At 47.5% G+C, this 14,609-nt stretch overlaps 1 protein-coding gene across 1 annotated transcript in view; it reads left to right on the forward strand.

The window, feature by feature from the left end:
- Positions 1–14,609, forward strand: part of LOC137538785 (neural-cadherin-like) — a 242,347-nt gene that overhangs the window by 214,766 nt on the left and 12,972 nt on the right. The window contains exons 29-31 of the mRNA XM_068261105.1: positions 308–566; positions 3,428–3,608; positions 7,333–7,571. Of these exons, the coding sequence (XP_068117206.1) occupies positions 308–566; positions 3,428–3,608; positions 7,333–7,571 (679 nt within the window). The remainder of the gene's footprint in view (positions 1–307; positions 567–3,427; positions 3,609–7,332; positions 7,572–14,609) is intronic.

The raw sequence follows: 14,609 nt of genomic DNA on the forward strand, positions 1-14,609 counted from the left end.
GTACGCTACTCAAAAGCCCCTCCCTGCCCTTATGCGCCCCATGCTGTATAACTCTACTGCAATAGGGTGCCTAGTTTCAGCGCTTGCTGCTGAGTGCCATGCACCGAAACCACCTGCTTCGCCAGGGACTTCCCTCTAAATAGGTATCTAACTTTTTTTTACAGCTCGCTTGAGGTACACATGCCAAATGACCAGCATTTTGGGGTCTGCATTGATGTTGGCTATTCTGTGTGGTGGGCTGGGCAGCTGATGGGCGTGTCGGTTGTTGAGTTATGGACTACAATGCAATGTGCTTGTACCTGAACAGGTGGTAGAGGGCGCTCTCACTGTTTCCTATAACATCGGTGATGGTGACTATGTGGTGAAGCTGGCCGGCCACAGACTGGACTCCGGGGAGTGGAATGAAGTTGCTCTGGAGAGGATGCAGAATGAATTCACTCTGCGCATGAACGGCGTGGCAGATCACGGAGAGGTCACCGCGGCTCAGGGAACTTACAAGGAGATAAGAATGGACAGCAGCGGCGTTATTCTGGGGGGCAGCATTACTGAAGAGCCGAGCTTCCAAGGTGAGATACAACCATCAGTGATGCTGAGCTGTCCACCTGTAACTCGCAACGCAGAGGGGGGATAGTCGGGTGAAGCCGTTAATTAGGGCGCATAGCCCGATTGGTAAATAGGGCACTGCCATAGACCACAATGTACGTTGCAGCAATGGGCTTTAGTGTAGTACTTACCTGAACTAGTGTTGTAAAAAAATGAAAAACCGAGAGCCCAATATAGTGTAGTATGTCAAAAATTGTTTGATGAAATGGTAAAGTGAGAAAGATTATACTCACAAACATGGGTTACCCTCCAGGTAACCACTATAAAGGCAGGTGAGGAGATAAGCCTGTCCTCACTCAGGGCTAAGAAGTCGCTCTCTGTAGATTCGAGAAAAGGAGGTAGCACTCCCATCCACCAGGAGTGGACGCAATGGATTTGTGTGTAGTACAGAGGCGCCAGCAGGATAAAAATTCATAAAAATTTTAAAATTGTCTGGAGGAAGTGGTGGGCTTGCCTCCGAAAACAAACAGACGTCCTGTTATTATATAGATAAACACATTTATTATACGATACCCCAAAAAGGAAATGCAACGCGTTTCGCAGGTCAAGCCTGCTTCATCAGGCAAACAGGGGGTTAACTGTTGGTGTTGTAGTTCTCCTCCATGCTTCACAGCAGCAAACTCTCTGATGCCGTTCACTGACTCCCAATCACATGACCAGTGCAAGTCAGGTGATCGGGAGTCGGTGAATAATATCAAAGAGTGTGTGGCTGTGATGCATGAAGGAGACCCGTAACGATATAAGCAGGCAAATATGACTCTGCTCCCTGCACTACTCTGTCTGCAGTGGTTTTTGGGCGTGGAAAGGATCGGGTGTAGTGGGGAGGAGTTCGGATCCCACTAGGCCCCAATGCAATTTTGCAGTAAAAATATTTTTTAAATATTGTTAATGTCCCATTTCCCCTGATGTGGCTATCAGAATAGGTGTGGAGGAGGTTAGTGGTATTGGTTGGGGAGGAGGGTGTAGCATTTGGTGTAGGTAGGGGAACGTTAGTGTGAGGTGTAGTTTAGGTGAGGCTGCTGATTGCGGCCCCACCGATTTGGGTGCTGCACAAATGAGTAAAGAAAAGGGTCATTCTGCCGGTTGCAATAGCCAGTGTCTGAATTACGTGTCCCTCCGAGTTGCTACAACTCAGAGGGGTAAAACTATTCAAAGCGTCCTGGAGTTTGTGCAGGAGCAGGGCGAGACATTTTTTGGCTTTACACTGAGCCGAAATGGCCCGCACTGATAATAAATGGACTCTAGTTTAAAGAAGTGTGGAAAGTAGAATATCTGTAACATTAGCTATATAACAATATTCTAACTCTCCGGCGCCCAAATAACGGATGCCTTTTTCAAATGTACCCCATAGTTGGGTTAGTCAAAATTAAATCTGGGCAAACATATTTTAGCTTCTAATTTAGAAATCGACCATCAAACATCTGGGCTGCTCATGTCTGAGTTTCCCGACCTCAAAATACAAAAAGTACAGTCTGTTTACAAGTGGCAAGCAGAAAATGTCTTTAAAGTAAAACAGATGTCGTGTCACACACTGCCTAACGTCTCAGACTAACATATGTCCTCCTCAACCATACCCTTCTCAGGATAGAGAATTAGGCAGTAGTGCTACAGGCCAATTTATTTAATCACATTTTTTTATTTATTTGTTACATTTTCTTGCTTCTAATTAGTACAGCTGTAATGTGTATTTATGGCCATTTGTCACTAGGGGGCAGTGTGAGATAATAACAGAGGACTTCTGCTTTCAGCTTCTATATTTTCTGCTAGCAGAGAGAGATCAAAGCATTACTGAAAATGTACAACTCAAGTTCTACCAACTGAGGTCAAAATCAGAGCACCTATCTCAAACGAGATAAGTTTATTGAAGCTTCTAATGGGTTAAATTAACAGCATAGTCAGAACCATTAAATGACACAAAGCAGCAATACAGAGCATGTGCCCCAGGTGCCAGGCCTTAGCATCACCACGGTGGGCTGCATGCTTGTGACTCAAAGTACTAAAGCCAGATGATGAACATGGTAGCCAGGCACGCTTTTTTAATAATATAACAGGCACAGAACATTTATATCATATCAGACTTAAAGCGCCAGAGCTGCAGACACTAGGGCGCGTTCTATAGGCAGTAGCAGTGTTAGGGAGTCTTGTCCAAGGTCTCCTACTGAATAGCTGCTGGTTTACTGAACAAGCAGAGCTTAGATTCAAACCCAGGTTGCCTGTGTCAGAGGCAGAGTCCTTCAAGAATAGCCGAAGGATACCCGAGGTGACGTGACATGATGAGATAGACATGGGTATGTACAGTGCCCAGCACACAAATAACTAGGGTGTGTTCCTTTTTTTCTTTCTCTGCCTGAAAGAGTTAAACATCAGGTGTGTAAGTGGCAGTTCCTGTCTGAGTCAGGAACAGGTCAGACTACAGTGTGAACCTCACTGATGAGAAATTACAACTATAAAACACTCTCCTAGCAGAAAATGGCTTCTAAGAGCAGGAGAGAGATAAAAAGGGCCAATAGTTCATAGGTTTAGCTCTGCCATACTTCAGTGAATGTGTCATTGAGCAAAAACAATAAAACAGTAAAAACTTCAAAAGTAGATTTAAATATAAAATGAAACTGGAATATTTTTTATTCATTTTTAGGAGAAGGAGGATAGATGCAATTGTTTATTTCATTAGTTTATTTTCACCTTGGGTGTCTAACCAGTACACTATCCAGCAGTGGCAGCTTCTGTCCTTCTCTCAGAAAAAGGTGATCTATAAGCCAGCTAATCACCTTCAGTGTTACTTGCCGGGTGACGGTAATGGCTGATTGGTGCTCTGTGTCTATAGGCTGCATGAAGGATGTGAGGCTGAATAACTACAGGCTGCCGATGGAGAACCAGTCCAGCTCTCCGGTGACCATAGTGAAGAAGCACGGAATCACCAGGGGGTGCACATCTGACGTCTGCAGGAGTCACCCGTGTAGCCGAGGCTTTGTCTGCACCGACCTCTGGATGATCCACGAATGCAGGTACCACTTCCTCTCCACGAGTGCCATTTACACCCTACTGCAAAATATTTGTCCTCCAAAAGTTGGGAAAACTTCTGAATATTCCTCAGACACTTCACTGGGGATGGTCAGCTGCTGCATTGGATCCATTTCCATTTGTGACCATTTCAGCTGATGAGCAGTGAAAGTCATGTATGCCCACTTGTAGTGTTCTATGGAGAGGGAACGGGGAGAAGACACAGGAGATTCCTGTTGAACCCACAGACAAATTTCAACTGTGGCCAGTCGCTCGTCTCCTATATTTTGATGTACTAGACGTGAAATGCCGGTAGAGACATAAAACAAACAGCTGAGCTGAACAGATCATGAACAATCTTGTTTGGCCCAGTCACAGATTCAATCTCCAAAGTGGCTCCTGCTGTCCCAGATCCTGTGTGCCAGAGGCGGCCTTAGATTACGCAGAGTCTGGGGTGAGTGTCATATGCGGGGCTTAGAGCCATAAGTGTAGGCCATATACCGTACCGCCACGCTCACGGGCTTGTCCACCTCTAACGCAGTATGCCTTATTATTGTTTAAAAGATTGTTAAAGGCCACTAAGCCAACCAATATAGGAACAATTACAATACCTAATGTAATTAAACAGCCAATGGTACTACCATTCGCCATTTGATTACATTACGTATTGTAATTATTCTTATATTGGTTTAGTGGGCTTTAACCAACTGATGGGTTCTAGGCTGGCTGGGGATGGGAGCTAGGCAGAATGGGAAGTCCAAAGATTGTATTTCTATCCAGACACACTTCCAGACAGTCTAGTACCCATCCCCAGCCAGCCCAGCACCCATCCCTACCTCCTCAAGCAGCCTTGTACCCATTCCCAGCTCCTCAGCAAGCTTAGAACTCATTCCTTGCTCCCCAACCAGCCTGTCACCAATCCGCAGCTCTCCAAGGCAGCCTAGCACCCACCCCCAGCTCCTCAGCCAGCCTAGTACCCATCCCAATCTCCTGAGCCAGCCTAGCACCCACCGCTAGACAGCCTAGCACCCATCCCCAGCTCATCAAACCATCTAGTACCCATCCACATCTCCCCAGCCAGCCTAGCACCCATCCCCAGCTCTCCAGCCAGCCTAGTTTCCATCCCCATCCAGCCTAGCACCCAACCCCAGCTCCCCAGTCAGCCTAGTACCCATCTCCAGCTCCCCAGACAGCCGAGTACCCATCCCCAGCTCTTCAGCCAGTTTAGAACCCATTCCTTTCTCCCCAGCCACCCAAGCACCCATCTCCAGCTCTCCAAGGCAGCATAGCACCCATCTCCAGCTCCCCAGCCAGCCTAGAACCCATCCACAGTTCCCCATTCAGCCTAACACCCATTCCCAGCCAGACTGGGTACACACCCCAAGCTCCCCAGCCAGCCTGTACCTACCCCTAGCTCCCAATCAAACTTGCCACCAATCCCTAGCCAGTCTGGAGGCTCCAGCATGAACCCCCTCCGGCTCCAGTCCATGCTCAACTGACCTAAATGCCCCTGGGCCCCTCGGGCTGAGGCTCTTGTATGTTACCTGAATCTGACATTTGGCAAGCTTCACGTCAGTGCAGAAATTCATTACAAAAATGCAAACAGCATAGAACAGTAAAGCATGCTGAAGACAAAAACCTAAGCAATAAATGGGGGTGGGGGGTGCAAAATATAAGGTGTGTAAAACAAAACAGGAAGATCTGGGTATTTGTTAATGACACACTGATCAGAACACAAACAGCTAGACTTCTGTAGACCTTTCCTTCACCACCACCAAAATGAGCATGGCATGGAGGGCATGACATGCGGGGCCCCCTTCAGGTGCAGGGCCCGGGGGGCGATCACCCCACTTGCTTCATGCATGTGCAGAAGGATTAAGTCTACTTTGGACTAGGTATGGTCAATGAGATGCTAATAACTCCAAGTGGATGTAAATATAATACTAATTTATGCAAATCTATGCATCTGATAGGTCCATTACCAAACTGCATACATTATAAAACATTTGCACCAACTTGGAATGGTTACCTTCTCACTAATCACCACTAGTTTGAACCAAGGTACTAGGTTGGTTCAGTTGCTAACAGGTTGCATATATTTTCCATACAGGCAGTGGTGTCGTTAAAGATGTCGCTCCCAGAAGCTGACATTAAAGAGGCCCTGTAGTGACATTGTGAGAAAACGCGGAAAAGCCGCCGCGTGTACTCAGAACAAGGCGGCTGATTCCGCGTCCAACGCGGCGGTTTGCACGCGTAGGCCTACATCCAGTAATATGGCCGAACGCGGAGAAACCACCGCATGCCTTGATAGCGGTGCGGCGGATTCCGCGTCCAGCGTGGCGGGTGACTTGCAACACATGTCTGGTGTGGCTGGGACTGATAGTCCACACAGGTTCAGAAGGACGCGCGCACGCGCTGAGAGGTAGAACTTTTATGACAGCCAGAAGGAAGTCAGCTGACCATGCCGGTCAGCAGACGATTCAACCAGTTCCCATCGGTCCAGCACTTAGGGGAGGCGCTGGTGAGCGATTTACTATATATACTGGGTGCTGGTCAGTCTCTGGTTGTCTGCCGTTGCGATCACTACGTGGAAGCACTCAGACCTTTTGTCAGATTCTCTGTTATATTTCAGACTAGTTCCAGGGTGTTGATGATCAAGGACCTCACACCCAGATTAGGGACTTGTATAACCATTCTGTTATACTTCAGACTAGTTCCAGGGTGTTGATGATCAAGGACCTCACATCCAGATTAGGGACTTGTGTTACCAACCTGTTATACTTCAGACTAGTTCCAGGGTGGTGATGATCACGGACCTCACACCCAGACTAGGGAATTGTATTATCATTCTGTTATACTTCAGACTAGTTCCAGGGTGTTGATGATCATGGAGCTCACACCAAGACTAGGCATTGTTTATTATCTGTTATGACCTTCTGCTTTCCTGACCTCACTTCTGATTACTGATTTTGTACTTCGCTATATCTGATACTCCGTTGCCAAACCTTGCCTGTCTTAGGATTCCGTATCAGTCTTTTCCTCTGTATCTGATCTGTCTGTCTGTTGCCGACCTGGCTTGTCCGACCTCGAGAACTATCTCCTCTGTTTAGAGATAGTTCACAGATCTGTCAGTAACACTCCACCATTGGTGTCACTCACACTCTGGTCCTTCCCACACTCTGCCTGACTCCTCCCCTTGGGGAGCTTCAGGCCTTGGAAGGAGCCTGTTCTTTGGGCAGTATCCCATACTGCCTGGTACCCCCTTTACGGGGGCCCTCCTCAAAGTATTACTGTTGCACCGAACACTCATATTACTCAGGTGTCCAGAGGTTAGTAATATATCTGATTATCGGTGATACTGCAGATCATCAATAATCGGGTATATTCTGTATTCTCGGTGATACTGCAGATCACCGGTAATCAGATCCTCTCTGTGTTACACCGATCGTTACAGACATATTGTAGAATGCAGTATATTACTCAGGATAGCCACTTTTATGGGAACTTTCCTGGTTTCAGCATCAGAAACACCTCCCATTGCTATATATTGCTTCATATTGGTATGTAGCCCCTCCCTCCCCATGATATTTAGCCTACGCTGATTAGATATATGGAATTCTCCTCTCCCCTAGAACATTCTGGGAGACCAGTTATATTTTGTACTGTCTTTAGAACTCTAATTCTACACTGTGTTAACCTTAACTCTCTCCTCTCCCACCTGTGGTATAGATGCCCCCCGGGGTACCTGCTGATGGAAAACGCCACGGGCCAGTGGTGTCTGTATACCATCTGCGCCCAGAGCCCGTGTAAGTACGGAACCTGCATCCCACGGTCGGACGCTGAATTCTCCTGCCTCTGCTCCCAGGGATTCGCCGGCAGTAACTGTGATGTCATTCTTCATGCCCTCGATCCGGAGTTCACGCTCAGCACTTTCCTGATCACGTGCATCGGATCCGCCGCCCTGATTGGTAATTTGTACATCTGTAAAGTTATATTTCTGCAGTTTGCCTCGAACCTGCAATTTTGTCTCCATCACCTTGTGACCACCTGTCTTCCTATAATTAAAGGAACACTGTCGATTAAAGGATACCAGAACTGAACGGTTCTGGTAATAATGATAGCTGCACTGTGAACAAGTGAAGAGGGAGGGACATACTGCGCACACAGGGCGCAATATGTCCAGATCAAAGTTCAATCAAGTTGCCGGACACCGGGATGTATACACTGAGAACGGCGGCAGACGGAGGGGGGCAGAAGGAGCGGCTGGTATGTGCTATTTGTTCCCTACACAGTGCAGCTATCATTATTACCAGAACCGTTCAGTTCTGGTATCCTTTAACCTCCTTAACGGTATGCCCGACACTGTGTCGGGCATACCGCTCTGTGGCCCCAGGAGGCCCCATCATAATTTTTTTTAACCAAATGACTTTAAAGCCTTTAGCTAGCACTAGGCTAGCTAGTTCAAGTGTCGGGCACTCGCCGCTCCTCTGCGATTTCCCCCCCCCCCCTGATCAACAGCTTCGGTCTCTCTATGGGAAGCAGAGCCGGGACAAGGTCCTTCAGCACCCAAGGCTCAGACACCAAAGTGCGCCCCTCCATCCATCCCACCCCAGCCGTCACACACTGATTGCTATTAGACTAAGAGGTGTCCCAGGGCCCCCAACACCTTAATCTCTAGTTATCTGGCTTGCAGTCACTGCCATGTATCCCCTTTTCTTATTTCTTTCTGCTTCAAATACAATTAGGAATGACAGCTGAATGAATTAGAATTAGAATTAGAGTAGCGTGGAACGGGGAGGGAGGCCCTAGAGCTGCGCAGCCGCACTCGCGGCGGTGCGGACTGCGCAGCCGCGGCCTCCTCCGGCGGCCATATTTGTGGAGGAAGGAGCGCCCGACCCGGGCTGTGGGGTCGGGGTCCGGCCGGGGGGGACAAAAGCAGCGGGGACCCGGCGGAGCTGCACGGAGGGCGCGGATGGCGTCCTCCGTGCGTTACAAATTCACAAAGGTAAAGACATTTTTTTCCTCTTTTGGGCTCGTAAGTCCTTTAACCCACCTCATCACTGCATATACCTAGCTTTGTGTTGAGTGAACCCAGCTCACTGCATCTAACTACCTGTTGTGTTCTGTGAACCCAGCTCACTGCATCTAACTACCTGTTGTGTTCTGTGAACCCACCTCACTGCATATACCTAGCTGTTGTGTTGAGTGAATCCACCTCACTGCATATAACTACCTTTAATGTTGAGTGAACCCAGCTCACTGCATCTAAGTACCTTTATTGTTCAGTGAACCCAGCTCACTGCATCTTACTACCTGTTGTGTTCAGTGAACCCAGCTCACTGCATCTAAGTACCTTTATTGTTCAGTGAACCCAGCTCACTGCATCTTACTACCTGTTGTGTTCAGTGAACCCAGCTCACTGCATCTAAGTACCTTTATTGTTCAGTGAACCCAGCTCACTGCATCTTACTACCTGTTGTGTTCAGTGAACCCCGCTCACTGCATCTAAGTACCTTTATTGTCCATTGAACCCAGCTCACTGCATATAACTACCTTTAATGTTCAGTGAACCCACCTCACTGCATCTAACTACCTGTTATGTTGAGTGAACCCAGCTCACTGCATCTAAGTACCTTTATTGTTCAGTGAACCCAGCTCACTGCATCTTACTACCTGTTGTGTTCAGTGAACCCCGCTCACTGCATCTAAGTACCTTTATTGTCCATTGAACCCAGCTCACTGCATATAACTACCTTTAATGTTCAGTGAACCCACCTCACTGCATCTAACTACCTGTTATGTTGAGTGAACCCAGCTCACTGCATCTAACTACCTGTTGTGTTCCTTGAACCCACCTCACTGCATATACCTAGCTGTTGTGTTGAGTGAACCCACCTCACTGCATATAACTACCTTTACTGTTGAGTGAACCCAGCTCACTGCATCTAACTACCTGTTGTGTTGAGTGAACCCAGCTCACTGCATCTAAGTACCTTTATTGTTCAGTGAACCCAGCTCACTGCATCTTACTACCTGTTGTGTTCAGTGAACCCAGCTCACTGCATCTAAGTACCTTTATTGTCCATTGAACCCAGCTCACTGCATATAACTACCTTTAATGTTCAGTGAACCCACCTCACTGCATCTAACTACCTGTTATGTTGAGTGAACCCAGCTCACTGCATCTAACTACCTGTTGTGTTCCTTGAACCCACCTCACTGCATATACCTAGCTGTTGTGTTGAGTGAACCCACCTCACTGCATATAACTACCTTTACTGTTGAGTGAACCCAGCTCACTGCATCTAACTACCTGTTGTGTTGAGTGAACCCAGCTCACTGCATCTAAGTACCTTTATTGTTCAGTGAACCCAGCTCACTGCATCTTACTACCTGTTGTGTTCAGTGAACCCAGCTCACTGCATCTAAGTACCTTTATTGTTCAGTGAACCCACCTCACTGCATCTAAGTACCTTTATTGTTCAGTGAACCCACCTCACTGCATCTAAGTACCTTTACTGTTCAGTGAACACAGCTCACTGCATCTAACTACCTGTTGTGTTGAGTGAACCCAGCTTACTGCATATACCTAGCATCCCCCCGAGATGGACAAAATGGACAAACCAGGTAGAGGAAGAGGTAGAGGCAGACCCAGAGGAAGGCCACCAGGCACCGGCAGGTCTGTGCGAGGTGGTGTTGCTGTGATTTCGTGCGGACCTGGCCCAAAATACAGTGCTCAGAAGAAGGCACGTGCCATCACTTCCCAAGATCAGGACGTGCTTGACTATTTAACACAGAACACCTCATCTCCCGCAGCCACCAGCGCTACAACAAGCACCACATCTGCTGCATTTGACACTTCGCAGGAGTTATTTGGTGGTGGTGGTGAAATCACTGATTCACACCCACTACTGCAACAACAAGAAGAAGGCGCAGGTACATCACCTCATACGTCTGAGTTAGGTGGCGATAGTATGGACGTAATGTGTGAGGAGGGGGATGATGAACCACCTGAAGTTGGTGCAGTTGAGGAGGTGTCTGAGGAAAGCGAAGCTGGCCAGGAGGATTATGATGACGATTATATGGATACCACATATGTTCCTGGTAGAGGAGATGACCATGGTGACAGTTCAGAGGAGGAGTCAGAGAGGAGTAGGAGGAGACGACTCCATGATAGAAGCAGAGGGAGCTCGTCCTCAGAAACAGCTGGGGGCAGTGTCTGGCACCATGTATCGCCAGCTATGGCCAGCCAGCCAACCTGCCCTTCAACGTCAGCTGCTGATGCCACTGTAGCGCCATCACCCTAGGGGAGCTCAGTGGTTTGGAAATTTTTTCACGTGTGTGTCTCAGATCGGAGCAAAGCCATCTGTTGTCTCTGCCAGCAAAAATTGAGCCGTGGAAAGGCCAACTCTCACGTAGGGACAAGTGCCTTACGAAGGCACCTGGAGAGAAGGCACAAACAGCTATGTGCTGAATCTGGTCGTGCAAAGATTTGTGTCCAAGTACCCAGGCTTAGAGGACGTCCTGAAGCAGGCCAGGAAGTTGTGTGGGCATTTCAGGCACTCTTACAAGGCCATGGCACGCTTTGCAGTGCTGGGCCGAAATTACGCATTAGCGTAATTACGCATCGTAATTCACTACAAATGCACCGTAAGCGTTACGTGTAAGGTTACGGTATTACGCGTAATTAATTACGCGTAGACCGTAGGGTTACGTTTTACGCGTAACAAATTACGCGTAAGACAGTAAACTCCCATTGAAATTACACAGTCTGCCGTAATCGCGTAATATTACGCTCCCGTATAATATAAAAAAGCCGCCGACTTTAAGGGTTAATAGCAAAGCCCCCTTAAGTGCTAAGAGCCTCAAATTTGGAGAATATATTAAGGAGATCAGAAGGAATAAGAGGAAAAAATTTTTTTTCAAAAAGACCTTATAGTTTTTGAGAAAATCGATGTTAAAGTTTCAAAGGAAAAATATATACATTTAAAAACCCACCGACTTTAACGGTTAATAGCAAAGCCTGCTTAAAATTTAGGAACACCAAATTCACAGGGTATATTAAGGGGATCAGTGGGAATAAGAGAAAATTTTTTTTTTTCAAAAAGACCTTATAGTTTTTGAGAAAATCGATTTTTAAGTTTCAAGGGCGAAAATGTCTTTTAAATGCGGAAAATGTCAATTACAATGTAACAACTTTGTTACATTGTAACTACGCCGCACCCGACGTCACTCACCGCCGCCGCCGCGTCTGTGCTGCAGGACCCGACAGAGCTCTGAGCTATAGCTCAGAGCTCTCTAAGCATCTTTGTATTTGGGCTCCAAGGAGCCCCATTGGTCCTTAGCAGACCAATGGGGTTCCTTCTGATTTGAAGGAACCCCATTGGTCTGCTAAGGACCAATGGGGCTCCTTGGAGCCCAAATACAAAGATGCTTTCGAGAGCTCTGAGCTAATATAGCTCAGAGCTCTGTCGGGTGAAGGGACGCTAAGTCCCCGCCGGCTCCGCTGCCCTCCCCGCCTCTCCCACATGTCACCTATATACATGCTGGCACCCATGGGTGCCAGCATGTATATGAGTGACAGGTGTGGGCGGAGTGGACGGCGGGAGCCGGCGGGGACTAGCGTGTATGCGGCGGCCGGCGGGTGAGCGGCGAGTGACGTCGGGTGCGGTGGTGTTACAAAGTAACAAAGTTGTTACATTGTAATAACTTTGTTACATTGTAACTGATTTGATTAGTATATTTCCGAGGATATTGCGTGGGAACTGGCTTTTAAAGGGACAGGTAAGTATTAATGGTTAATTAAGAATATTAAAGGACTTTTTTCGTGGTTATGTTTTTTGTTCAATTAAAATACTTTTTCTATGTGTTTGTGTGTTTATTTACTTTTAACTCTTAAAGGAAATGGGTAAGGGGTACTACAAGTACCTCTATACTCATTTCTCCTGGGAGGGGGGTGGGCATCTGGGGGACCCCTTTTTAAAGGGGACTCCCAGATGCCACCATGAACCCCTCCCCAGGAAATCGCGGCCTCCACCTCCACCGCCCATCGGAGGTGGAGAAGAGCCCCTTGTCCTTGGATTGGACAAGGGCTCGGAGGGGGAGGGGAAAGCTTGGCTGCCCCTCCCCTTCCGAGACCCCCCAATCCATGGACCATGCGGGCTGGTATAGTCAGGGTGCGGAGCCCCACGCGGCCGGTGCTCCGCATTCTGGCTATCCCAGTCTGCATGGGGGACAAGGGGTTAAAGAGGTCTGGGAGGGGGGACCCCACGTCGTTTTTTTTTTATATTTCCCACACTCAGAACGAAGTAAGTAAAACTCTTCCCACTTGGGGGAATCTATGAAAATAAAACACTATTGTTACCTGTGCAAAAAAAACTGACATTTTCCGCATTTAAAAGACATTTTCGCCCTTGAAACTTAAAAATCGAATTTCTCAAAAACTATAAGGTCTTTTTGAAAAAAATTTTTTTCCTCTTATTCCCACTGATCCCCTTAATATACCCTGTGAATTTGGTGTTCCTAAATTTTAAGCAGGCTTTGCTATTAACCGTTAAAGTCGGCGGGTTTTTAAATGTATATATTTTTCCTTTGAAACTTTAACATCGATTTTCTCAAAAACTATAAGGTCTTTTTGAAAAAAAAAATTTTCCTCTTATTCCTTCTGATCTCCTTAATATATTCTCCAAATTTGAGGCTCTTAGCACTTAAGGGGGCTTTGCTATTAACCCTTAAAGTCGGCGGCTACCTAACATTGATCCATGCGTCAACTTTTCCGCTTGGCAGCATGACCTTACGCATTAATTGCTAGTAGGATTTTACGTGTAAGCCTATAACGTAATAACCTGAATTACGGTATACTTACGCGTAATTGCGTAAGTGCTATGCGTAATTATAGACATGTACCGAAATTGAATGTCTATGCCGTAAGCGTAATTTCGTAATGCGTAATAGCGTAAAATTACGCGTAATGATCCGTAAGCGTAGCTTTCTCCACTACGACCAGCACTGACGCTTTGCGGACATTCAGCGTAGAAACTAGTGTTGGGCGAACAGTGTTCGCCACTGTTCGGGTTCTGCAGAACATCACCCTGTTCGGGTGATGTTCGAGTTCGGCCGAACACCTGACGGTGCTCGGCCAAACCGTTCGGCCACATGGCCGAACTAAGAGCGCATGGCCGAACGTTCCCCGAACGTTCAGCTAGCGCTGTGATTGGCCGAACGGGTCACGTGGTTCGGACCCGAACGCGCTCTGATTGGCCGAACTGTCACGTGGTTCGGGTAAATAAATACCCGAACCACGTCATATCTCCGCCATTTGTCTGTGGGTTTAGCTTTGGGTAGGCAGGCAGGGTAGTTCGCGCTCCAGCCACGCTAGCCAGGGTCCCCCCTGTCATTGTGTCGCTGCTGGGAACAGTAGTACACCGCTCGCTCAGCCACACTATATAGCATTCTGTTTACTGCCACTCTGTGTACCTCGCTCAGCCACATTATATAGCATTCTGTTCACTGTTCTGTGTCTGCTGGGAATAGTGGTACACCGCTCGCTCAGCCACACTATATAGCATTCTGTTTACTGTTCTGTGTCTGCTGGGAATAGTGGTACACCGCTCGCTCAGCCACACTATATAGCATTCTGTTTACTGTTCTGTGTCTGCTGGGAATAGTGGTACACCGCTCGCTCAGCCACACTATATAGCATTCTGTTTACTGTTCTGTGTCTGCTGGGAATAGTGGTACACCGCTCGCTCAGCCACACTATATAGCATTCTGTTCACTGTTCTGTGTCTGCTGGGAATAGTGGTACACCGCTCGCTCAGCCACACTATATAGCATTCTGTTTACTGTTCTGTGTCTGCTGGGAATAGTGGTACACCGCTCGCTCAGCCACACTATATAGCATTCTGTTTACTGTTCTGTGTCTGCTGGGAATAGTAGTACACCGCTCGCTCAGCCACACTATATAGCATTCTGTTTACTGCCACTCTGTGTACCTCGCTCAGCCA

This window comes from Hyperolius riggenbachi, chromosome 11 (assembly GCF_040937935.1).
Source record: "Hyperolius riggenbachi isolate aHypRig1 chromosome 11, aHypRig1.pri, whole genome shotgun sequence".
Taxonomy (NCBI): domain Eukaryota; kingdom Metazoa; phylum Chordata; class Amphibia; order Anura; family Hyperoliidae; genus Hyperolius; species Hyperolius riggenbachi.